This window comes from Bombina bombina, chromosome 1 (genome assembly GCF_027579735.1).
Source record: "Bombina bombina isolate aBomBom1 chromosome 1, aBomBom1.pri, whole genome shotgun sequence".
Taxonomy (NCBI): Eukaryota; Metazoa; Chordata; class Amphibia; order Anura; family Bombinatoridae; genus Bombina; species Bombina bombina.
In genome coordinates this window covers 1,452,868,953-1,452,896,114 of record NC_069499.1, presented here as the reverse complement: position 1 = coordinate 1,452,896,114, position 27,162 = coordinate 1,452,868,953, and the positions used below count along the sequence as shown (strand labels likewise).

Genomic DNA, 27,162 nt, shown 5'->3' with positions numbered 1-27,162 from the left:
CCGGTTCCTAAGAGAATTTCGGAAATTATTAGTAAGGAATGGGATAGGCCAGGTATACCGTTTTCTCCCTCTCCTAATTTTAAGAAAATGTTTCCTATATCAGATACCATTCAGGACTCATGGCAAGCGTTCTCTAAGGTAGAGGGAGCTATATCTTCCCTAGCTAAGTGTACTACTATACCCATTGAGGATAGTTGTGCTTTCAAGGATCCTATGGATAAGAAATTAGAGGGTCTACTAAAGAAATTATTGGTTAATCAGGGATTTCTTTTACAACCTACGGCTTGCATTGTTCCAGTAACTACTGCAGCAGCTTTTTGGTTTGAGGCTCTAGAAGAGTCTATTAAGGTTGAGACTCCATTATGTGACATTCTAGATAGAATTAAGGCTCTTAAGCTAGCTAATACTTTTATTACTGATGCCGCTTTTCAAATTGCTAAATTAGCGGCAAAAAATGCAGGATTTCCTATTTTAGCACGTAGAGCATTGTGGCTCAAATCTTGGTCTGCTGATGTGTCATCAAAACATAAGCTTTTAGCTATTCCCTTTAAAGGTAAGACCCTTTTTGGGCCAGAATTGAAGGAGATCATTTCTGATATTACAGGAGGTAAGGGCCATGCCCTACCTCAGGATAGGTCGGTTAAAATGAGGGGTAAACAGAATAATTTTCATTCCTTTCGGAACTTTAAAGGAGGACCCCCCGCTTCTTCTTCCATAAAGCAGCATGAAGGGGTGGCCCCCGATCCGGGACCGGATCTAGTAGGGGGCAGACTTTCTTTGCTCAGGCTTGGGCAAGTGATGTTCAGGATTCCTGGGCACTAGAAATAGTGACCCACGGTTATCAATTGGAATTCACGGATTTTCTCCCAAGAGGGATTTCATCTTTCAAAATTATCTGCAAACCAGATAAAGAGAGAGGCGTTCTTATGCTGTGTAAAAGACCTTTTTACTATGGGAGTAATCTGTCCTGTTCCAAAATTGGAACAGGGACAGGGGTTTTACTCAAACCTATTTGTGGTCCCCAAAAAAGAGGGAACGTTCAGACCCATTTTGGACCTCAAGGGCCCGATCCGATATGCAGTGTCGCCCGCAAAAGCCGGCGACGCCGAAATTTGCGCTGGTTTGGTATCCTATATACGGCGTAACCTAGAAGTTACGCTCGTATATTTCTGCCTTCGCCCGTAGTTTTTTGGGCCATAGGCAGGTATACCAAACCAGCACAGTTTGGTATCCAATATACAGCGTAAGGACTTACGTGGCGAAAATGGAGAAATCTTACTCCATTTTCACCTCGCCACAAAATGCAGCCGTAGTAAGCCTTACGCTGTGTATTGGAGCCCCGTAACTCCCTAAACTACCTGCAAAGTAAACCTAACGCATGCGCAATGTCTATCTACCTGTCAACCGCAATCCCTAATAAAGTATTTAACCCCTAAACCGCCGCTCCCGGACCCCTCCGCCACCTACAATAAATGTATAACCCCCTAATGTGATCCCCCCCCCCCCACACCGTCGCCAGCTACCTTACCTACCCACTAAAGTGAGCCCCTACCCCGCCGCCATCTATTTTAAGAATATTAACCCCTAATTTAATCCCCCTACACCGCCGCCAGCTATATTAACTATATTAAGCCTAATTATATAAGGGTTAATATTATTATTATTAATTAAAAAAAAAAAAAAAAAAAAATAAATATATATATATATATATATATATATATATATATATATATATATATATATATATATATATATATATATATATATATATATATATATATATATATATATATATATATATATATATATATATATATATATATATATATATATATATATATATATAATTATAATATATTCCAATTAGCACGTGTTCCAGCACTCCAGCTTCAACTAATAATGAAGCACCTGGGTGCAATCCTCAATGGATTGTAGATAAGAGCTAGGAAAGGGAGGGCACCCTCAGGATTTATATACATCAAAGTTACTTTATTGTTTATAACAACAACGTTAGAAAGTCATAAGGATAGGTCGACGTTTCGGCTTACATAGAAGCCTTCATCAAGACAGATGAACAACTCACAACGGCGACTTGCAGCCGCACACAACACCACCAGCAAAACAGAATCAGCCAATCAGATTCAAGTTCAATCCGATTGGCTGATTAATTCAGCCAATCGGATTGAACTTGAATCTGATTGGCTGATTCAATTGGCCAATCAGATTTTTCTACCTTAATTCCGATTGGCTGATAGAATCCTATCAGCCAAACGGAATTCGACGGACGCCATCTTGGATGATGTCATTTAAAGGTACCTCATTCCTAGTTGAGTCTTCGTGCAGGATGGATGCTCTGCGGCGGAGGAGCGAAGAAAGAAGATTGAAGATGCCACTTTGCTAGAAGACTTCACTGCCGCTTGATTGAAGCCATCGCCCGGATGGAAGAAGACTTCACTGCCGCTTGATTGAAGACATCGCCCGGATGGAAGAAGACTTCACTGCCGCTTGATTGAAGACATCGCCCGGATGGAAGAAGACTTCACTGCCGCTTGATTGAAGACATCGCCCGGATGGAAGAAGACTTCACTGCCGCTTGATTGAAGACATCGCCCGGATGGAAGAAGACTTCACTGCCGCTTGATTGAAGACATCGCCCGGATGGAAGAAGACTTCACTGCCGCTTGATTGAAGACATCGCCCGGATGGAAGAAGACTTCACTGCCGCTTGATTGAAGACATCGCCCGGATGGAAGAAGACTTCACTGCCGCTTGATTGAAGACATCGCCCGGATGGAAGAAGACTTCACTGCCGCTTGATTGAAGACATCGCCCGGATGGAAGAAGACTTCACTGCCGCTTGATTGAAGACATCGCCCGGATGGAGAAGACTTCACTGCCGCTTGATTGGACATCGCCCGGATCGGATGAAGAGTTCTGTCCGGCTGGGTGAAGACAAGGTAGGGAGATCTTCAGGGGGGGTAGTGTTAGGTTTTTTTAAGGGGGGTTTGGGTGGGTTTGGAATAGGGGTATGTGGGTGGTGGGTTGTAATGTTGGGGGGTGGTATTGTTGGGTTTTTTTTTTTTTTTGTATTTTTTTACAGGCAAAAGAGCTGTTTTCTTTGGGGCATGCCCTGCAAAAGGCCCTTTTAAGGGCTGGTAAGGTAAAAGAGCTGTGAACTTTTTAAATTTAGAATAGGGTAGGGATTTTTTTTTATTTTGGGGGGCTTTATTATTTTATTAGGGGGCTTAGAATAGGTGTAATTAGCTTAAAAATCTTGTAATTTTTTTTATTTTTGGTAATTTAGTTTAGATTATTTTATTGTATTTTAGTTTAGATATTTGTAGTTTAATTTATTGATAGTGTAGGTCTATTTGTAACTCAGGTTAGGATTTATTTTACAGGTAAATTGGTAATTATTTTAACTAGCTATTAAATAGTTATTAACTATTTAATAGCTATTGTACCTAGTTAAAATAAATGCCAAGTTACCTGTAAAATAAATTTAAACCCTAAAATAGCTACAATGTAATTATTAATTACATTGTAGCTATCTTAGGGTTTATTTTATAGGTAAGTATTTAGATTTAATTAGGAATATTTTAATTAATAATATTAATATTAATTAGATCTATTTTAATAAGAATTTAGTTAGGGATGTTAGAGTTAGATAGGGTTATTATACTATATATATATATATATATATATATAACGATATTAACTATATTAACCCTAATATAATTAGGGTTAATATAGCTGGCGGCGGTGTAGGTGGATTAAATTAGGGGTTAATATTTCTAAAATAGATGACGGCGATGTAAGGGGCTCACTTTAGGGGGTAGGTAAGGTAGATGGCGGCGGGGTAGGAGCGGTAGATGGCGGCGGGGTCGGGGCTCACTTTAGTGGGTAGGTAAGGTAGATGGCGGCGTTGTAAGGGGCTCACTTTAGTGGGTAGGTAAGGTAGATGGCGGCGTTGTAAGGGGCTCACTTTAGTGGGTAGGTAAGGTAGATGGCGGCGGGGTAGGGGCTCACATTAGGGGGTTATAGATCTAATATAGCTGGCGGCGGGGTCCGGGAGCGGCGGTTTAGGGGTTAATACATTTTTTTATTGTTAGGATAGTGAGAGGGGATAGCGGATAGAGGGTTAGACGTGTCGGGCTATGTTTGGGAGGCGTGTTAGACAGTACGGGTGATTTTATAACTTAGTCAGGTTTTGTATGCGCCGGCAGTTTCTAAAGTGCCTTAAGTCACTGGTGACTCCAGAAATTTGTACTTACGCAGATTTCTGGATATCGCTGGTTTGTCAGACTTACGGCACTTTAGCCTCTGACGGCGCCGTATATGTGATAGCTCGAGTTGCGGACTGAAACTGCGGGCGGCGTGGGTTCCCTCGCTTGCGCCACAAACTACGATCTTTATTGGATCGCGCCCCAAGTGTCTAAACAAATTTCTCAGAGTTCCATCATTCAAGATGGAGACAATTCGAACGATTTTGCCAATGATCCAGGAGGGTCAATATATGACTACCGTGGATTTGAAGGATGCTTACCTTCATATTCCAATCCAAAAAGATCATCGGTTTCTAAGGTTTGCCTCTTGGACAAATATTATCAGTTCGTGGCTCTTCCTTTCGGGTTGGCCACAGCACCCAGAATCTTCACAAAGGTTCTAGGGTCTCTTTTTTTGGCGGTTCTCAGACCGCAAGGGATAGCAGTGGCGCCTTATCTGGATGATATTCTGATTCAGGCGTCAACATATCATCTGACAAAATTTCACACGGACACAGTGTTGTCTTTTCTGAGAACTCATGGCTGGAAGGTGAACATAGAGAAGAGTTCACTTGTTCCACACACAAGGGTTCCTTTTCTGGGAACTCTGATAGACTCGGTAGCCATGAAAGTATTTCTGACGGAGGTCAGAAAATCAAAGATTTTGAATACTTGGCGATCACTTCTGTCCATTCCTCGGCCATCAGTGGCTCAGTGTATGGAGGTAATCGGATTAATGGTAGCGGCAATGGACATTGTTCCGTTTGCTCGCTTTCATCTCAGACCACTGCAACTCTGCATGCTCGGTCAGTGAAATGGGGATTATGCGGATTTATCTCCAAAGATAATTCCGGATCAATAGACCAGAAACTCTCTTCTTTGGTGGTTGTCGCCATATCATCTGTCCCAGGGGACTTGTTTCTGCAGACCCTCGTGGGGGATATTGACAACAGATGCCAGCCTTCTGGGGTGCAGTTTGGAACTCCCTGAAGGCTCAGGGTGTTTGGACTCAGGTGGAGTCTCTACTTCCAATCAATATTCTGGAATGGAAAGCAATATTCAGTGCGCTTCAGGCGTGCCCTCAGTTGGCTACGGCCAAATTAATCAGATTCCAGTCGGACAACATAACGACTTTGGCATATGTCAGTCATCAGGGGGGAACAAGGAGTTCCTTAGCGATGATAGAAGTATCCAAGATAATCAGTTGTGCAGAGGCCCACTCTTGTCATCTGTCAGCGATCTACATCCCAGGGGTAGAGAACTGGGAAGCAGATTTTGTAAGTCGACAGACTTTTTATCCGGGGGAGTGGGAACTTCACCCGGAGGTATTTGCCTCATTGATTCTCAGATGGGGCAGACCGTCAGAATGCCAAGCTTCCAAGATACGGATCCCGGTCAAGGGATCCTCAGGCCGAACTGATAGATGCCTTGGCAGTACCTTGGTTGTTCAGCCTAGCTTATGTGTTTCCGCTGTTTCCTCTCCTCCCACGCGTGATTGCTCGAATCAAACAGGATAGAGCTTCAGTGATCCTGATAGCTCCTGCGTGGCAACGCAGGACTTGGTATGCGGATCTAGTGGACATGTCCTCTCTGCCACCGTGGAAACTTCCGTTGAGACAGGACCTTCTCATTCAAGGTCCTTTCCAACATCCAAATCTAATTTCTCTGCAACTGACTCCGTGGAGATTGAACGCTTGATTTTATCGTTGCGAGGATTCTCTGGTTCAGTTATCAATACTTTGATACAGGCTAGAAAGCCTATCACTAGAAAAATCTATCATAAGATATGGCGTAAATATCTTTTTGGTGTGAATCCAAGGGTTACTCATGGAGTAATGTTAGGATTCCTAGGATTTTGTCTTTTCTCTAAGAAGGATTGGAGAAAGGGTTATAGCAAGTTCCTTAAAAGGACAAATTTCAGCTTTGTCAATTCTGTTTCACAAACGTTTGGCAAATGTATCAGATGTTCAGTCTTTTTGTCAGGCTCTATCTAGAATTAAGCCTGTATTTAGACCTTTTACTCCTCCCTGGAGTTTGAATTTAGTTCTTAGAGTTCTGCAAGGGGTTCCGTTTGAACCTATGCATTCCATAGATATTAAACTATTATCTTGGAAAGTTCTGTTTTTGGTTGCTATTTCTTCTGCTCGAAGAGTTTCTGAGCTTTCAGCATTACAGTGTGATTCGCCTTAACAGAATGAAATATGAGATAAGGTGGTTTTTATGTACCAAACCTGGGTTCCTTCCTAAGGTTGTTTCGAATAAGAATATTTATCAGGAAACTGTTGTTCCTTCCTTGTGTTCTAATCCTTCTTCTAAGAAGGAGCGTCTGTTACATTACTTGGACGTGGTCCATGCCTTAAAGTTTTACGTACAGGCAACTAAAGATTTCCGTCAATCATCTTCATTATTCATTGTTTATTCTGGAAAGCGTAGGGGTCAGAAAGCTACGGCTACCTCTTTCTTTTTTGCTGAGAAGTATCATCCGCCTGGCATATGAGACTGCTGTACAGCAGCCTCCTGAAAGAATTACGCTCATTCTTCTAGGGCTGTGGCTTCCACATGGGCTTTTAAAAACGATGCATCTGTGGAACAGATTTGTAAGGCTGCGACATGGTCGTCCCTTCACACTTTTTTCCAAATTTGATACTTTTGCTTCTTCTGAGGCTATCTTTGGGAGGAAGGTTCTTCAAGCAGTGGTGCCTTCCATTTAGGTTCCTGTCTTACCCCTCCCTTTCATCTGTGTTCTATTGCTTTTAGGGCTGCAACAACTAATCGGTAAGATTTATCATAAAAATAGTTGTCAAAGAATCTCATTATCAATCAGGTGGTCAGCGATTAGTTGGTTAATTGCACAGCACCAGCTGCTTCAATCTGATGAACTCCAGCACATGGTATTGTGCAAACATTTTTATTTATAAAAAAAATTTCTATCCGATTAATCGGATGATTATTATCCGATTAATCGGATAGAAAAAAGATAAAAAAAATAAATAAATTAAATTTTTTTTGCACAATCTTAGTTGCAGTAGATCATCAGATTAAAGCAGCTGGTGCTGTGCAACTGAACAGCTAATCGCTGACCACCTAAATGATATTGAGATTTGTTGACAACTATTTTTATGATCAAACTTACCGATTAGTTGTTGCAGCCCTAATTGCTTTGGTATTGGTTTCCCCCAAGTAAGGATGAAATCCGTGGACTAGTCATATCTTTGTAAAAGAAAACTAAATGTATGCATACCTGATAAATTACTTTCTTTTACGATATGATGAGTCCACGGCTCACCCTGTTCTTTTTAAGACGTTTTTTCTTTATATTTTTTGTAAACTTCAGTCACCTCTGCACCCTTTTAGCCTTTCCTTTTTCTCTTCCTATACCTTTGGCCGAATGACTGAGGGTGGAGGGGAAGGGGAAGGGATATATATACAGCTCTGCTGTTGTGCTCTTTGCCACTTCCTGTTAGCAGGATGTTAATATCCCACAAGTAAGGATGAAATACGTGGACTCGTCATATCGTAAAAGAAAGTAATTTATCAGATAAGCATAAATGTAGTTTTTTTTTTAATGTTTCGTTAGCTGACAAAATAAAGTGTGATTTTTTTTTTTATTTTATTTTTTTTTTTTAATTTTTTTAAAATTTATCTATATATCATTTATATTATATATTATGTATATATATCTATCTATCTCTATATCTATCTCTATATCTCTATCTCTTTGTTTAATGTCCCTTTTAAATTTTGTATACAAAAAGCAAGGCTGCACCGTTTGAAAGGCTTTCCAGTTTACCATTATCTAAGGGACAGTATGCACCAATTTTCAATAAACTGCATGAGACAATACTATAAAGGAGACTATCCACAGATACCGATATTAAATCCAGTATAAAACCTTTTAAAAATGTGCTTAGAGGATCCCAGTTTAAAACTGTTGGTGAGGTTAGGCTGGGACACCCAGTGAAAGGGGCTGGAAAAGCAGGAGCAGCAGACACCCCCCTCCCCTGCATATAAATAACATTTACACACAGGAGCAAGCTGGAGTCTGTAGACATCTGTATACATCTAATACTTTGGGGCTTGGTTAGGAGTCGGTACAATGTTGTTATTTAAAAATAATCAAAACTATATATTTTTTCAAAAACACCACCAGATGGGCTATATGCTAAGATTGTGACTACTACATAATTACTACTACATAATTATTTTTGCTGCTCCTCTAAAATGCATTTCTTCCCTAAAAGGACCATTATAAATGTAAAATTACAAGCTTTAATTTGTTACTGACCAAGCAAAATACTGATTTGGAGCTGCAGGGCACTGCTGATTCTAATCAGAAATTGCAACTGACCCAAATGGCAGTGGTAGCTGTGCTTCTGATTGGGCGACTCAAAATTGCAGGGTCATCATCAGTTTTTTTTTTTTTCTAATTGGTGCAAGTAGTTTTTCAACATGACGACATTCATATAATTAGTATATTTATTTTTTTACTTTTAACAAGGGGTTTGAAATCATTGTATTTATATATATATATATATATATATATATATATATATATATATATATATATATATATATATATATATATATATATATATATATATATATATTTTAAAAACTAGTGCTTGTGGATATTTTTTTTTCTTGTCTCCTGACAAGGGAACATTGATTGCCATTTAAGATGATCAGTTTGCATTACGTGAGATCACCGGATGGTCCGAAGCTCTTTCTCTAAAATGCCAGGTCTGCCCATTGTTTCTGGCAAAACTGTCACTTCCACATTTTATTTATATATAAATTAGAAAGTTGCTTAAAATTGCATGCTCTATCTGAATCACGAAAGAAAAAATTTGGTTTCAGTGTCCCTTTAATGGTGGAGTCTAGGGCCATATAGTCTATTCTCACGGCAGCTTTATCCCATTCTTTAGTTAAACTGGATAGACAGTAACATGTTTTGTATGTATTGTTACCAATCATTAATGCACTGCTTGTTTTCTTGCTTTATAGATTAGTCGCATTGAATATATTCACTCCAAAAACTTTATTCATCGAGATGTAAAACCTGACAATTTTCTAATGGGACTTGGTAAAAAAGGAAATCTTGTCTACATCATTGACTTTGGCCTTGCAAAGAAATATCGTGATGCTCGCACACACCAGCATATTCCCTACCGTGAAAACAAGAACTTGACCGGAACAGCCCGTTATGCATCAATCAACACCCACCTTGGGATAGGTATGTGTCGAACTGTCTCACTAAGGTCCATTACAAAAGTGGGTATTGTCATAGTAACCAATAACTTGATAATGCTCAAGCCAATGATCATAACTGCTTAACATTCATAAATTGTGCCATTACCATAGAGTATAAACTGTTATCTCCCAGCTGTGCTGCTACAACCCTCTGCTCCGTGACTAGCGCTGCTAAATATTTTCTTAGGTTCTTGCATTTTCTTATGTTAGTGGAAAGCTACAAAAATGGTATAGTTGCAAATTCACTGTGTTTTGTGTTCACACTTATGTTTTCTTTTTAAAGACACGATGGGTCCACTGATTTCATCCTTGTGGGATTACGCCTCCTGGTCAGCAGGAGGAGGCAAAGAGCACCACAGCAGAGCTGTTATATAGCTCCTCCCCTCCCTCCCACCCCAGTCATTCTCTTTGCCTACGTTAGTGATAGGAAGAGGTAAAGTGAGGTGTTAGATTAGATTCATCAAGAGTTTATTATTTTTAAAGTAGTGCCAGAGTGTGCTGCTTTGTCCTAGGGTGTAGCCGTAGTCCATATCAGTCTCTTCAGTAGAGCTTTTGGTGGCTTTAGAGCAATGAGAACTGGTGGGACATAATTCTCACTGCACCTCCCATACTGTGATGCTGCCCTGCTTATGATGGCCTAAGCAATATCTAACTCAGGCCCTATCTTTTTTTTCTACAGGGCTATAGGAGGGAAAGGACCGCTTAAACCTGTTGGCGCTGTCCTGCTGTCGGACATCATTAAGGTAAGTGCAGTCTGTTATTCTGGGGCACAATTCAACAATGGACTCAGAGAGGATTCTGCACTTACTCATTTATATACATTTATTTTGCTTGGGAACATGGGCTCCTTATGCTATAGAGGGCCTTCCTGCAACGACGGCATTTGTACAGGCACTGGGCTAAGGTTGGGCTATCGGTTATTTTTATTAAAACTTGTCCGGGAAGCTGTGTAAATTTGACGCCCACGAAGGACGGGGCTACTTTTTGCGCGCTTTAGTCTTGTTAGAGACAACGCGCAGTGTATCTGGACATCTGTTCTGGAGTTACGATTCCCTTCAAGCATCTCTACTGTCATTTACAGAACATCGGGTGTTAAGCTAGAACCGCATGGGAAAGCAAGCGGTTGGTAGCGTCCTGAAGCCCGACCTGAATCTTTGCTGGAAGGAGCGGTCTGGAGACCGGGTGGCAGGTAGGCGCCTCAGCAGAACTGTTGAGGCAGAGAGGTGTCAGTTTTCTTTTGCGGAGCAAATGATTTTTTTAAATATTTAAATGTGAATCGTTTTTTTGCTTGACTTAGTAAAATAGTGGGTTTTTACTATTTAAAGGCACAGTATCCTGTTATTTTTCAGGATTTATCTAAGGGCCAGTCTCTGTATTTTCGTTTTTGCACACTCGTGTTTAAATACAGTAAGAGAGTTGAAAATTTAAAGGGCCAGTTTCTATTTTTTATTTCAGTTTTTGCCTGTTATCTATCATGGATTTAGAAGATGTACAAAATGTTACTTGTGCAATGTGTTTGGATGCCAATGTGGAACCTCCAGTTCCTTTTTGTCCCTCATGTGTTGAGAGGGCTCTAAGCTATAGAGAGAACATTTTTCATGATAAAAAATTGTCAAAGGCGGATGCTTCTCATGAGTCTAATGATGAGATGCAGAGTATGCCGCAGTGCCCTGTACTTCTCAAGTTTCTGCTGCAGTTACGTTAAAGGACATAGCTGCAGTTATGTCTTCTACACTTTCTGATGCGTTATCTGCCTTTCCTATTCAAGGCAAACGTAAAAGGAAGGACAACTATGTGGTCAATGAAGTTTCTGATGCTATGGTAGCAAGCTCGGACGTACCCTCCCAGGGATCTGAGATGGAGGTACTATCGGAAGGTGGAATTTCAGACTCGGTGAGTTCCTTTCCTTTAATTTATTCAGAAGTTGTCTCTTTCAGGTTTAAACTAGAACACCTCCGCCTGTTACTGAGGGAGGTTTTAGTGACTTTAGATGACTGTGACTCCACGGTAGTGGTCGTTCCTGAGAGATCGAGTAAGTTGGATAGATACTTCAAAGTTCCTTCTTACTCAGATGTTTTTCCAGTTCCCAAGCGAACTTCGGAAATTGCTAAGGAATGGGAGAGACCAGGTATTCCATTCTCTCCTTCTCCTATTTTCAAGAATATGTTCCCTATAGCTGACGCTGCCAGGGAAACTTGGCAAACGGTTCCTAAGGTGGAGGGGGCTATTTCCACTTTGACCAAACGAACTACTATTCCTATTAAGGATTGTTGTGCCTTCAAAGACCCTATGGATAAGAAGTTGGAGGGTCTACTTAAAAAGATCTATGTTCACCAGGGTCTGCTATTGCAACCGGCTGCGTGCATTGCTATGGTCACCAGTGCGGCAGCTTATTGGTTTGATGCTCTTGCAGAATCTCTTAAGACTGAGACTTCTTTAGAGGAAATCCAGGATCGGATTAAAGCTCTGAAATTAGCAAACTCTTTCATAACAGATGCTTCTCTGCAAATTACTAAATTGGCGGCTAAGAGTTCAGGTTTTTTTATCCTAGCCCGCAGAGCCTTATGGTTGAAACCTTGGTCTGCGAATGTATCATCCAAATCTAAGATCCTGGCAATTGTTTGGGCCTGGATTGAAGGAAATTATTTCTGACATCACGGGAGGCAAGGGTCATCTCCTCCCTCAAGATAAAAGGAATAAACAGAAAGGACGACAAAGTAATTTTTCGAAATTTCAAGGGAAATTCCTTCTCCTTCCTCTAAACAGGAAGGAAACTATTCGCAATCTAAGTCAACTTGGAGACCCAACCAATCTTGGAACAAGGGTAAACAATCCAAGAAACCTGCTGCTGATTCCAAGTCAGCATGAAGGATTTGCCCCCGATCCGGGACCGGATCTGGTATGGGGCAGACTTTCCTTCTTTGTTCAGGCTTGGGTGCGGGATGTTCAGGATCCCTGGGCTATAGAAATAGTAGCTCAGGGATACAAACTGGAGTTCAGAAATTATCCTTCCCGAGGAAGATTTCTTCTTTCAAGATCATCTGCAGACCAGATAAAGAGAGGCGTTCTTACATTGTGTAAAAGACCTCTCCTACATGGGAGTAATTTGTCCCGTTCCTGTACAGGAACACGGGCATGGTTTTTAGTCAAATCTGTTTGTAGTTCCCAAAAAGGAGGTAACTTTCAGACCTATCTTAGACCTCGAGTCTAAACAAGTTTCTCAGAGTTCCATCTTTCAAGATGGAAACTATTCGTACCATTCTTCCATTGATCCAGGAGGGTCTATTTGACAGTGGACTACACTATATCTACATGTTCCTATCCACAGAGATCATCAAAGGTTCCTCAGGTTTGCCTTTCTTGACAAACATTTCCAGTTCGTGCTCTTCCTTTCGGACTGGCCACGGTACCCAGAATTTTCACAAAGGTGCTGGGGTCTCTGCTGGCGGTTCTAAGACCACTGGGCATTGCGGTGGCGCCTTATCTGGACGATATTCTAATCCAGGCGCCATCTTGTCAACAAGCAAAGTCCCATACCGACATCGTACTATCCTTCCTGAGAACTCACAGGTGGAAGTTAAATCTGGAAAAGAGTTCCTTGATCCCGAAGACAAGGGTGACTTTCTGGGGAACTCTAATCAATTCTATATCTGAGGACTTTCCTGACAGAGGTCAGGAAATCAAAGATTCTAGATACCTGTCGAGCCCTTCAGTCCAATCCTCTGCCCAGTGCATGGAAGTAATCGGACTGATGGTGGCGGCAATGGACATCATCCCGTTTGCTCGGTTTCACCTCAGACCTCTGCCGCTAAACATGCTCAGGCTGTGGAATGGAGATTATGCGGACTTGTCTCCTCGAATAATTCTGGAACAGGAGACAAGGGACTCTATTCAATGGTGGTTGTCTCTGGATCATCTATCCCAGGGAACATGCTTCCGCAGACCATCCTGGGTGATTGTGACAACAGATGCCAGCCTTCTAGGGTGGGGAAATGTCTGGGGTTCCCTAAAGGCTCATGGAGTGTGGACTCAGGCGGAGTCTGTTCTTCCTATAAACATCCTGGAACTAAGAGTGATCTTCATTGCTATTCTGTCCTGGCCTCAGTTGTCTTCAGCTCAGTTCATTAGATTCCAGACGGACAACATACCGACAGTGGCTTACATCAATCAGGGAGGACCGAGGCGTTCCTTAGCGATGACAGAGGTAGCCAAGATAATCCGGTGGGCGGAGGCCCATTCTTGCCATCTGTCAGAGATCCACATCCCAGAGGTGGACAACTGGGAGGCAGATTTTCTGAGCAGGCAGACTTTTCATTCGGGGGAGTGGGAACTCCATCCGGAAGGGTTTTCCAATCTGATTCTCAAGTGGAGTCGGCCGGATTTGGATCTCATGGCATCTCGTCAGAATGCCACGCTCCCGAGATACAGGTCCAGGGACCCCCAGGCGGAAATGATAGATGCTTTGGCAGTTCCTTGGTCCTTCAGCCTAGCATATCTATTCCCTCCGTTTGCTCTCCTTCCTCGGGTTATTGCTCGAATCAAACAGGAGAAGGCATCAGTGATCCTCATAGCTTCTGCGTGGCCTCGCAGGATTTGGTATGCCGATCTGGTGGACATGTCATCCCTGCCACCTTGGAAACTTCCGTTGAGGAAGGACCTTCTCATTCAAGGACCCTTCCTTCATCCAAATCTAGCTTCTCTGCAGCTGACTGCTTGGAGATTGAACGCTTAATTATTTCCAAGCGGGGTTTTTCTGACTCGGTTATAGAAACCTTAATTCAGGCGTGTAAGCCTGTAACTAGACGGATTTACCATAAGATATGGCGTAAATATTTTTCTTGGTGTGAATCCAAGGGTTACTCATGGAGTAGGGTCAGGATTCCCAGGATTTTGTCTTTTCTCCAAGAAGGATTGGAGAAGGGTTTATCGGCAAGTTCCCTAAAGGGTCAGATCTCTGCCTTATCTATTTTGTTACACAAGCGTCTGGCAGATGTCCCAGATGTTCAATCTTTTTGTCAGGCTTTGGTTAGAATCAGGCCTGTTTTTAAACCAATTACTTCCCCATGGAGTTTAAATTTTAGTTCTAAAAGTTCTTCAAGGGGCTCCGTTTGAGCCTATGCATTCTTTAGATATTAAGTTATCTTGGAAATGTTTTTGTTTCTTGTTGCCATTTCTTCAGCTCGGAGAGTGTCTGAGCTCTCGGCATTGCAATATAATTCTCCTTACCTTATTTTTCATTCGGATAAGATTGTTTTACGTACTAAACTTGTTTTTTTTTCCTAAGGTTGTTTCCGACAGGAACATTAATCAGGAGATTGTTGTTCCTTCCTTGTGTCCTAATCCTTCTTCTCAAAAGGAACGTCTTTTGCACAATTTGGACGTGGTCCGTGCTTTGAAGTTTTATTTGCAAGCGACTAAGGACTTTCGTCAATCGTCTTCTTTGTTTATCGTTTTCTCTGGGAAACGTAAGGGTCAGAAAGCTACGGCTACCTCTTTCTTTTTGGCTGAAGAGTATCATCCGTTTTGCTTATGAGTCTGCTGGACAGCAGCCTCCTGAGAGAATTACGGCTCATTTTGTTGCTTCCTCATGGGCATTCAAAAATGAAGCTTCTGTAGAACAGATTTGCAAGGCTGCAACTTGGTTCTCTCTAAATACTTTTTCTAAATTTTACAAATTTGATACTTTTGCATCTGCTGAGGCTGTTTTTGGGAGGAAGGTTCTTCAAGCAGTGGTGCATTCTGTTTAGGTTTCCTGTCTTGTCCCTCCCTTATCATCCGTGTACTCTAGCTTTGGTATTGTATCCCACAAGTAAGAATGAAATCCGTGGACTAGTGTCTTTAAAAAGAAAAGAAAATGTATGCTTACCTGATAAATTTGTTTATATTTAGATACGCTGAGTCCACGGCCCACTCTGTTCTCTGAGACAGGTTATTAATTTTTGTTAACTTCAGACACCTCTGCACCTTGTCTTTTTTCCTTCCTCTTCCTAACTTCGGTCGAATGACTGTAGTGGGAGGGAGGGGAGGAGCTATATAGCAGCTCTGCTGTGGTGCTCTTTGCCGCCTCCTGCTGACCAGGAGGCGTAATCCCACAAGTAAGGATGAAATCTGTGGACTCATCGTGTCTAAAAAGAAACAAATTTATCAGGTAAGCATACATTTTATTTTTTATTTTATTTTTTAAACCTGGAGTCCCTTCTCCCTCTGCACTTGGTGTTATGTAATGTAAAGTTTATCAGTAACCAAGCAATGCAAAAGCAGCATAGCAAATAATTAAAAAAATTATTAAAATTCCTATTTTTAGCATATTACAGAGCATACCAGAGATACACTCCTTAGAAAACTTGTGAAATTTGTGTTTCCTAGTCTACTTTGCTGTCTCCAGTCAGAGGTTGCTCTTAGGTGAAATATGAGGCTCACTATATGCATTTAGTATCGTAGTAACTGCAGTATGTTCTCCAGATTAGCGATCCGTCAGGGATGCGGGGAGCAAAGTTGACTAAAGTTAAAGGGACATAATAAGCATCACATTTTCAACAAAAATGTAATATTTCTTCCTCTTTTCAATATATTGATTTCTCTTTATACCTTAAGCCATTTGGATGTAGATGCTACATCAGAGTACTTTGTCCAGTGTACCCTATTTACTTAGTACTTAGTCAAACCTTCTGGCTCATGTTGTGTTTTTCCTTTACCATATACTCTGTGTCACTGTCTGTATTGGCTTGCGGTGATGCCATGTGTGGTGTAAATGGGCGGCACATCGCAGGAGGAAGGGGAGGTTTCACTATTATACAGAAAAGATGTTTAGTGAGGGAGGAGGAGGAATAAGCCACTATGCTACAGAAATGGATGACGGAGGGCCTCTCTAAAAAAATTAAATTAAAAAAGAAATACTACAAACTGGATGCTTGCCAGCAGATAGCTGCCAGTACCTAATGTGGCGGTTTCTAGTGAGGGGGGGGGGTTTGAGGAGAAATACCTACAGTGAAATATAATAAAAAATAAAAATAAAGCCCTAAAACTATACTGACAGACTGTCTGCCAGTACCTAAGATGGTGGGGACCAGAGGGAGGAGAGAAGTTAGCTGTTTTAGAGGGATCAGGGGGTGGGAGGGAAATCTTGAAACTACAGCTAAAATTAACTTTACAAGCTACCTGATTAACCCCTTCACTGTTGAGAATATTAGAAGTGTTGCACAGCTGCAATTTGCAGCCTTCTAATTACCAAAAAGCAATGGCAGAGCCATGCATGTCAGCTATTTCTTAACAAAGGGGATTCTAGAGAAGCTTTTACAGCCATTTATGTTATGACTGCACAAGCAGTATGTAAATGTCAGTGAAAAAGCTAACAATTTTTTTTTTTAACAACTTATTTGGCAGCAAAACCGTGGAATGAAATATACCAAAAGGAGCCTAGATCAATATCTTTGGTTGTAATGTTTTTTTTTTTTTTTTTTTTTTTTTTTTAAATGTAAATAAATAATAATTAAAGGCTTTTTTCTTTTTTAAGACACGATGAGTCCACGGATCATCTTAATTACTAATGGGATATTCACCTCCTGGTCAGCAGGAGGCGGCAAAGAGCACCACAGCAGAGCTGTTAAATAGCTCCTCCCACTCCAGTCATTCTCTTTGCCTACGTTAGTGATAGGAAGAGGTAAAGTGAGGTGTTAGATTAGATTTTTCAATCAAGAGTTTATTATTTTTAAAGTAGTGCCAGAGAGTGCTACTTTGTTCTAGGGCAGTGTTTTTCACGGTCTAATATGACGATTTCCCCCCGGTGTAGCCGTAGTCCATATCAGTCTCTTCAGTAGGGCTTTTGGTGGCTTTAGAGCAATGGGAACTTGTGGGATATAATTCTCACTGCGCCTCCCATATTTAATGCTGTCCTAATACTGATAGCCTAAGCAAGATTACTCAGGCTTTATATTTCTTTCATGTAATTAACAAGAGTCCATGAGCTAGTGACGTATGGGATATACATTCCTACCAGGAGGGGCAAAGTTTCCCAAACCTTAAAATGCCTATAAATACACCCCTCACCACACCCACAAATCAGTTTTACAAACTTTGCCTCCAAGGGAGGTGGTGAGAGATTACCGATCAATATCTTGGAACTCCGTGCAGTTTTCAGAGCTCTTCAGTTTTGGCCTCTTCTGAAGAGAGAATTGTTCATTTGTTTTCAGACAGACAATGTCACAACTGTGGCATACATCAATCATCAAGGAGGGACTCACAGTCCTCTGGCTATGAAAGAAGTATCTCGAATTTTGGTTTGGGCGGAATCCAGCTCCTGTCTAATCTCTGCGGTTCATATCCCAGGTGTAGACAATTGGGAAGCGGATTATCTCAGTCGCCAAACGTTGCATCCGGGCGAATGGTCTCTTCACCCAGAGGTATTTCTTCAGATTGTTCAAATGTGGGGCTCCCAGAGATAGATCTGATGGCCTCTCATCTAAACAAGAAACTTCCCAGGTATCTGTCCAGATCCCGGGATCCTCAGGCGGAGGCAGTGGATGCATTATCACTTCCTTGGAAGTATCATCCTGCCTATATCTTTCCGCCTCTAGTTCTTCTTCCAAGAGTAATCTCCAAGATTCTGAGGGAATGCTCGTTTGTTCTGCTAATAGCTCCGGCATGGCCTCACAGGTTTTGGTATGCGGATCTTGTCCGGATGGCATCTTGCCAACCATGGACTCTTCCGTTAAGACCAGACCTTCTGTCTCAAGGTCCTTTTTTCCATCCGGATCTGAAATCCTTAAATTTAAAGGTATGGAGATTGAACGCTTGATTCTTGGTCATAGAGGTTTCTCTGACTCCGTGATTAATACTATGTTACAGGCTCGTAAATCTGTATCTCGAGAGATATATTATAGAGTCTGGAAGACTTATATTTCTTGGTGTCTTTCTCATCATTTTTCTTGGCATTCTTTTAGAATACCGAGAATTTTACAGTTTCTTCAGGATGGTTTAGATAAGGGTTTGTCCGCGAGTTCTTTGAAAGGACAAATCTCTGCTCTTTCTGTTCTTTTTCACAGAAAGATTGCTATTCTTCCTGATATTCATTGTTTTGTACAAGCTTTGGTTCGTATAAAACCTGTCATTAAGTCAATTTCTCCTCCATGGAGTTTGAATTTGGTTTTGGGAGCTCTTCAAGCTCCTCCGTTTGAACCTATGCATTCATTGGACATTAAATTACTTTCTTGGAAAGTTTTGTTCCTTTTGGCCATCTCTTCTGCTAGAAGAGTTTCTGAATTATCTGCTCTTTCGTGTGAGTCTCCTTTTCTGATTTTTCATCAGGATAAGGCGGTGTTGCGAACTTCTTTTGAATTTTTACCTAAAGTTGTGAATTCCAACAACATTAGTAGAGAAATTGTGGTTCCTTCATTATGTCCTAATCCTAAGAATTCTAAGGAGAAATCATTGCATTCTTTGGATGTTGTTAGAGCTTTGAAATATTATGTTGAAGCTACGAAATCTTTCCGTAAGACTTCTAGTCTATTTGTTATCTTTTCCGGTTCTAGGAAAGGCCAGAAAGCTTCTGCCATTTCTTTGGCATCTTGGTTGAAATCTTTAATTCATCTTGCCTATGTTGAGTCGGGTAAAATTCCGCCTCAAAGAATTACAGCTCATTCTACTAGGTCAGTTTCTACTTCCTGGGCGTTTAGGAATGAAGCTTCGGTTGACCAGATCTGCAAAGCAGCAACTTGGTCCTCTTTGCATACTTTTACTAAATTCTACCATTTTGATGTATTTTCTTCTTCTGAAGCAGTTTTTGGTAGAAAAGTTCTTCAGGCAGCGGTTTCAGTTTGAATCTTCTGCTTATGTTTTTTGTTAAACTTTATTTTGGGTGTGGATTATTTTCAGCAGGAATTGGCTGTCTTTATTTTATCCCTCCCTCTCTAGTGACTCTTGTGTGGAAAGATCCACATCTTGGGTAGTCATTATCCCATACGTCACTAGCTCATGGACTCTTGTTAATTACATGAAAGAAAACATAATTTATGTAAGAACTTACCTGATAAATTCATTTCTTTCATATTAACAAGAGTCCATGAGGCCCACCCTTTTTTGTGGTGGTTATGATTTTTTTGTATAAAGCACAATTATTCCAATTCCTTATTTTATATGCTTCGCACTTTTTTTCTTATCACCCCACTTCTTGGCTATTCGTTAAACTGATTTGTGGGTGTGGTGAGGGGTGTATTTATAGGCATTTTAAGGTTTGGGAAACTTTGCCCCTCCTGGTAGGAATGTATATCCCATACGTCACTAGCTCATGGACTCTTGTTAATATGAAAGAAATGAATTTATCAGGTAAGTTCTTACATAAATTATGTTTTTTTCCACAGGGCTATGGGAGGGAGAGGACCTCCTAAACCTGCTGAGCTGCCCTGCTGTCGGGCAGATTTTAAAGTTAAGTGCCAACTTTTTATTCTGGGTCTGGGAATAGATCTCAGAGGAAGTGGAGCACTTGATTGAGACACAGCTCTCTTATTAGGACGTTCCTCCTAGTTTTATAAGGGGAGGGGATCCTATGACAGCAGTTGATCAGGCACTGGGGCTAAGGAGATCAAACTGGGAGCATTAATGTGGCGATACTCGGGGGCATCAATCATTTGGAACAATATAATATGGTCTCAGGAAATGGTGTTTGGGTCACTCTTTTTGGGCTGTAGAGCTACCTGACATGCGGTAGCATAATCGTCCCAAATTTATCACAGAGTGTTCAGATTTAACTAGCTCCCGGTGGCCTATCTAAGCAATAATTAATGGCGACCGGGAGATTGTTTGCTGTGACGCCCACGATGGGCGGAGTTGCTTTTGGCACCGTTTTTTGGGCTGCAATTTCTCTATCTCAGGGCACAGTCATAAGAGTGCCGGGAGATGGAGCGTTATCACGCCCACGAGGGGCGGAGCTATGTGGAGACTGTGTTGAATTGCGCTCTCCACCTCCATTACGATATCGGGGAGCAGAGCATCTAACACAGCCTTTAGTGTTTTGCTTTTTCATTGCAGGTCCAGTGTCAGACTGTTTTATGTATTTCGTTTCTCCATGTAAATTTAACAAAGGGAAATAAAGGGTTTGCATTACTCTGAAGTGCTAAATGATTCTTATGACATTTTACATTTTGGGCAGATGGGCACCTCGGCACAATATCTGAGGTTTCAGTAGCTGCTGCAATTTTGCTTGCTAATCCATTCCAATCCTGCACGCATAAAGAAAAAGTTACCGTTTGAAATTTAAAGAGACAGTAACGTTTTTCATCTGTTATTTTTATTAAAAGAATTTCAGTTGTTTAGTTATTTAATTCATCCTTTGTGTCTTAGGATGGTACAAGAGCTCACAAAGAATAAGGTTGCTTTTTAAAATTTAAAGAAACGGTTTTGTGTGAAACTTTTTAGTAAAATATTTTTACTTTTTCTTGAACCTACTCCTTCTAAGGCTTTTGCTGTTTAGGAGTCTGTTGACAATGGTCAACCTATGCCACAATTTTCTCCTATAGTCAAGCAAAATTTTATGACTTGCATGCAGTGCCCTGCGCTTCCTCTCACACTCCATTTGGAGTTTTTCTCTGCATTTCATACATTTTGTTTTTCCCACGTGGTAGAAAACATTTCTAGAGGAATTATTTTCAGTCATTTAGGTGATTGATTCTGTAGTTGCTATTCCGAATGGTTCTTCCCTGTTACCTGAGAGAGGAAGATACTTCTGGATTATCTGAGAATAGATTTCTCGGACTCAGATGAATAATATTTTATTTGATCCTGAGGTTGGTTTTCTAGCTGCTCATCTCCATTTGATACTTTAGGAGGCTTTAGCTACCTTGGGGGGACTCAGACACTACTGGGGTGCTCTATCCTAGTGCGTCCAGTGAGTTATAAGGAAGGGACCGCATTCCCTATATTTGGAAGGATGTTTCCCATATCCGACTCCGCCAAGGATTCCCTAGGGTGGAAGGGGTAGTTTCCAAAAAACAAAACAAAAAAACACTATAACCCTGGAGGATGGTTGGGTTTTTCCACAGGTCCTTTGGACAAACATTAGAAAAATGTACACTAGGGTTTACAATGGCAAATGAAAAAAATGGATGTCAGGAGTCGCAGGTTTTATACTGTATTTTAATATTTCCATTGATTATGAATATCACTCAAACTTATAGGCTGGCATTTTTATCCCTCATTTTTGTCTCACACTAAAGGTTCCCCATGATGCTGATCCATATTAATATTCAAATACTATAGTACAAGGAATGATTACTATTCTCTTTAAGAAACTACATTCCATTATACCCACAGCCGACTCAGTTAAATGACTATGGTAACAATTCATCCAAGAGTCCTTAATTACCCTAATATAGCAATTTGTTAGTACAGACAAAAATCACAATTTTTTTTATATATATATAATATTTGAAACTTTTTGAGATTATTGTCTCAAATACTAATTCATACTATACTAAATCCAATGATTAATGAGGTCATAGGCTGAATTTAGGCCTGTTGGAAACCTTGTTTTCAATTTGAAGATCCAAAATATCTCCTTTTTGGCAAGCACAGACTCTGTCACCCCCTCTTCACCCCGCATCCACTGTCTCAATTATTGTCCATTTAAAATTAGTGTTGTCCTTATTATGGAACAATTTGAAATGTTGGACGAGCGGGGTGGTCAGGACGCCCGCCTTGATATCCAAAAGATGCTCCCTGATGCGAACTCGTGCCTCCCTTGTGGTCATGCCCACATATTGTAAATTGCATGCCACACAGCCTGCTACATAGATTACAAAAATGTTTCGGCAATTCATGCACTTGTTGTGTTTGTACTCTGTCAGTTACACTGCATCTGAATCCATTGCCTGTCAATAGGTGTTCACACGCTTTGCATGTAGAATTGTGACACCTAAAGACTCCCTTGCATCTTTACAATGGCAACCAGCTGTGTACTTTGCTGTCGTCTCTAGTGTGACTGCATATTGGTTTGCTAAATCAGAATCTCCCCTGGATAAAATCCAGGATAGGATAAAAGCTTTCTAATTAGCTAATTCCTTCGTTTCAAATTCTTCCTTCCAGTTTTCAAACTGGGAGCATAGGTTTCAGGGGTCTCTGTTCCAGCTCACAGAGCCTTTAGTTAGAACCTTACTCTACGGATGTATGCTCTAAGTCTAAGCTTTTAGCAATTCCTTACAAGGAGAAGACCTTGTTAGGACCTGGCTTGTCGGAAATAATCTTTTTTTGAAATTAAAAATACCCCAAAAAAAAACATTTTAGCCTGCTGTTGTATCAAAGACAGCATGAAGGACTTACCTCCGATCCGGAACCGGATCTTGTAGTGTTAGATGTTCAGGATCCCTGGGTTATAGAAATAGTGTCTTGGGGATACAAGTTAGAATTCAAGATTTTTTTTACTCCCAGAGGCAGGTTTCTGCTTCAAGATTGTCTGCAGACCAGACAAAAAAAAGAGTCGTTCTTACAATACGTAAGAGACCTTTCCAACCTAGGAGTGATTGTTCCGGTTCAGGAACAGGGTCTGGGATTTTTTTCCATTCTATTCGTAGTTCCCAAAGAAGGAGGGAACCTTCAGGCGAATTTTAGATCTCAAGAATCTGAACAAATTTCTCAGAGTACCGTCCTTCAAGATGGAAGCTATTCATTCCATTCTCCCTTTGGTTCAAGAGGGTCAATTTATGACAAGTGGATTTAAAGGACGCGTTCCTGCATGTTCCCATTCACAGGGATCATCACAAGTTTCTAAGGTTTGCTTTTCTAGACAAACACTTCCATTTCGTGGCTTTTCCCTTTGGTCTTGCTACAGCTCCTAGAATTTTCTCAAAGGTTCTGGGATCGCTATTGGCAGTGCTTCGGTTAAGGGGCATTGCAGTGGCGCCCTATCTGGACGACTTACTAGTCCAGGCGCCATCCTTACAACAAGCAAAGATTCCACACGGAAATGTTGTTTTCTTTCCTGCGATCTCACGGTGGAAAGGTAAATTTGGATAAGAGTTCCTTAGTCCCAAATACAAGGGTAACTTTTTTGGGAACCATAATAGATTCCCTGTCGGTGAAGATTTTTCTGACAGAAGTCAGGATATCAAAGATTTTCAATACTTATCAAGCACTTCAGTCCACTCCTCGGCCATCAGTGGCTCAGTACATGTAGGTAATCGGGCTGAGGGTAGCGGCAATGTTCATCATCCCGTTTGCTCAGTTTCATCTCTGACCTCTGTTGTTATACATGCTCAGGCAATGGAACAGAGATTATGTGGATTTGTCTCCTCGAATGCATTTGGAGCAGGAGACAAGGGATTCTCTTCTATGGTTTTGTAACTCAAAGGTCAAGGGTTTGAATCCAACCCCAGGTGCAACTCTTACCATCTTGGGTGATTGTGACAACAGACGCCAGCCTTCTAGGGTTCCCTAATAGGCTCAGTGGGTGTGGACTCAGTCAGAATCTGTTCTTCCTATAAACTTCCTGGAGCTGAGAGCGATCTTCAATGCTCGCCTGGCCTCAGTTAACCTCGGTCCAGTTTATCAGGTTCCAGTTGGACAACATAACTTCAGTGGCTTACATCAATCATCAGGGAGGAACGAGCAGTTCCTTAGTGATGACAGAAGTACTCAAGATAATTCAGTGGGCGGAGGCCCATTCTTGTTGTCTGTTGACGATCCACATCCCAGGGGTGGACAACTGGGAGGCGGATTTTCTGAACAGGCAGACCTTTCTTCCAGGGGAGTGGGAACTCCATCCGGAAGTGTTCTCCAGACTGATTCTCAGGTGGGGTCAGCTGGAATTAGACCTCTTGGCATCTCGACAGAATGCCAAGCTCCCGAGATACGGGTAGAGGTCCAGGGACTCCCAGGCGGAACTGATAGATGCTGTGGCTGTTCCTTGGACTTTCAGTCTAGCATACCAAATTCCTCCATTTGCGCCGCTTCTTCGGGTCATTGCTCGGATCAAGCAGGAGAGGGCATCGGTGATCCTGCTTGGCCTTGCGGGATATGGTATGTGGATCTGGTGGATTTGTCATCTATTCCACAGTGGAGACTTCCGTTGAAGGTCTTTCTAATTCAGGGGTCCTTCTTTCACCCAAATCTAGTTTCTCTGTGGCTGACTGTTTGGAGATTGAATGCTTAATTTTGTCTAAGCTGGGTTTTTCTGTCTCGTTCATAGAGACCATGATTCAGTCTAGCAAGCCTGTAACTAGAAGGATTTACCATAAGATATGGCGTAAATATCTCTTTGGTGTGAATCCAAGGGCTACTCATGGAGTAGAGTTAGGATTCCTAGAATTTTGTCTTTTCTCCAAGAGGGTTTGGAGAAAGGCTTATCGTCTAGTTCCCTAAAGGGTCAAATCTCGGCATTATCTATTTTATTTCTCAAACGTCTGGCGGATGTTCCGGATGTACCATCATTTTGTCAGGCCTTGGTCAGGTTCAGGCCTGTGTTCAAACCAGTTACTCCTCCAAGGAGTCTGAATTTAGTCCTTCAACTTCTTCAAGGGGCTACGTTGGAGCCTATACATTCCTTCGATATTAAGTTATCTTGGAAAATTTTATTTCTTGTTGCTATTTCCTCCGCTTGTAGAGTGTCAGAGCTCTCGGCATTGCAGTATGAATCTCCTTACCTTATTTTCCATTCAGATAAGGTATTTTTATGTACTACGTTAGGATTTCTTCCTACGGTTGTTTCTGATCGGAACATTAATCAGGAGATGGTTGTTCCTCCTTTGTGTCCTAATCCTTCTTCTCAGAAGGAATGACTCTGTACATTTTGGACGTGGTCCGTGCTTTAAAGTTTTCTCCTGCAGGCGACTAAGGATTTTCGTCAGTTTTTTTTCTTTGTGGTTTTCTCCGGAAAACGTAAGGGACAGGCGGCTACGGCTACTTCTTTCTTTTTGACTGCAGAGTATCATATATGTTTTGCCGCTTTTGGGAGAAAGGTTCTTTAAGCAGTGGTGCCTTCCGTTTAGGTTACATGTCTTGTCCCTCCTGTATCATCTGTGTACTGTAGCTTGGGTATTGAATCCCATTAGTAATTAAGATGATCCGTGGACTCATGTCTTAAAAAAGAAAAGAAAATTTATGCTTACCTAATAAATGTATTTCTTTTTTGACACAATGACACAATGAGTCCATGGCCCGCCTTGTTCTTTTAGACAGGATGGTGGGTTATTGTAAACTTCAGACACCTGCACCTTGGCTTTTCCTTTCTCTTCCTAACTTCGGTCGAATGACTGGAGTGGGAGGGAAGGGAGGAGCTATTTAACAGCTCTGCTGTGGTGCTCTTTGCCTCCTCCTGCTGACCAGGAGGTGAATATCCCATTAGTAATTAAGATCTGCGGACTCATCGTGTCAAAAAAGAAATAAATTTATCAGGTAAGCATAAATTTTTCTTTTTCTGTTTAAATGGAGCAATAGAAAAAATGCTAAACATTTTCTAGTTCCTTGTGCAAGTTTTTCTCTAAAATTCCCAGTAATGAAGGGGTTTAAAGGCTATAATTGTAAAATACTTTCAGCCCTCTGCACTGTTTGTTCTAGCAAGCAAAAGCTGTATTGATAGCTGGATGCTTACTCTGGGCAGCTCTGTTATTTGGTTGTGTATACAGATATGGTGGTACAGCCAATCAGAAGCCCTACCTCCCAACTCGGTAACAAGCTTAAGCTGCCTGCTTTTCTGATCCTTTACGTTCAATTACATTTGCTGTTACTGAGTGTGAGTGTCTTGCTTGGCATAAAAAAAGTGCTGGATGAATGGCCAGTTGATCAGGTAAGTAAATGTACACAGGGGTTAAAATATGGATATGGGGACACTGAAGCAGTTACAAAGTCAGCATAAGGATTACTTGTATGTACTTAGCATAACACAAACAACTATTTGAAAATTTGGTTTAAAAAAAAAAGTCTAAATATATTGATTCTCACGTAAAAAAAAGAATCTATGTCAAAGCTTCAATTCACAGTGGCCTGGGCAGGTTTTCATTGCTCTTCAAAGCATTGAACTAATCGTGTAGCAGTTGTGGATTGCCTATGAGTACTCTTGCAACCAGTATATAACTAATTCACTGAAAGAAGCTTTGGAGTGAAGTAGGGAATTTTTCAGTGTGTCACAGAGGAAGGCAAAACCTTTGAGAGGGGTTAGCATTAATGATTTCAGCTTTTAAAATACGTTTTTTTATTTTTTAATTGCCTATTGAATCGGCCACTTGTACAGAAAATTTAAATTCTGTTGTATTTGCAATAGAAAAGATATGTAAATAAGAAAAAATTACACTTATTGGGAAGTACAGACAAATATAAGAAAGGGAACCCTTTGTGGGTAAAAATAATAAGGTAAGATTTACAATTCCTACAATCTCAGCCCATTTTAAAGTGTTTATAGTTTCAAAGAGCAATAGCAGCTATTTCATTTACAAAATTATGCTAAATTAACAAAGTCCCATACTTGTATAACAAGTCACTGTAAACACATTAAGGGGACAACTGTTTTACAGTACACTGTCCCTTTAAAGTGCTATCATTTTGATTGCCCCAGAAATTTGGTACCGGAATTTCTCATGAGTGACTGCTGTTGTGTTATAAATACATTGCCTATCCTCTGTCTGAACCCTCAGCTTTTGTATAAGGTTTTACAATGGCATTAATAGAA

The 27,162-nt window shown here is 41.0% G+C and overlaps 1 protein-coding gene across 1 annotated transcript in view; it reads left to right on the top strand.

Moving 5' to 3' along the window:
* The window catches only part of LOC128666460 (casein kinase I), a 63,445-nt gene that overhangs the window by 12,181 nt on the left and 24,102 nt on the right, over nt 1-27,162 (top strand). The window contains exon 4 of the mRNA XM_053721071.1: nt 9,270-9,498. Coding sequence (XP_053577046.1) covers nt 9,270-9,498 — 229 coding nt within the window. The remainder of the gene's footprint in view (nt 1-9,269; nt 9,499-27,162) is intronic.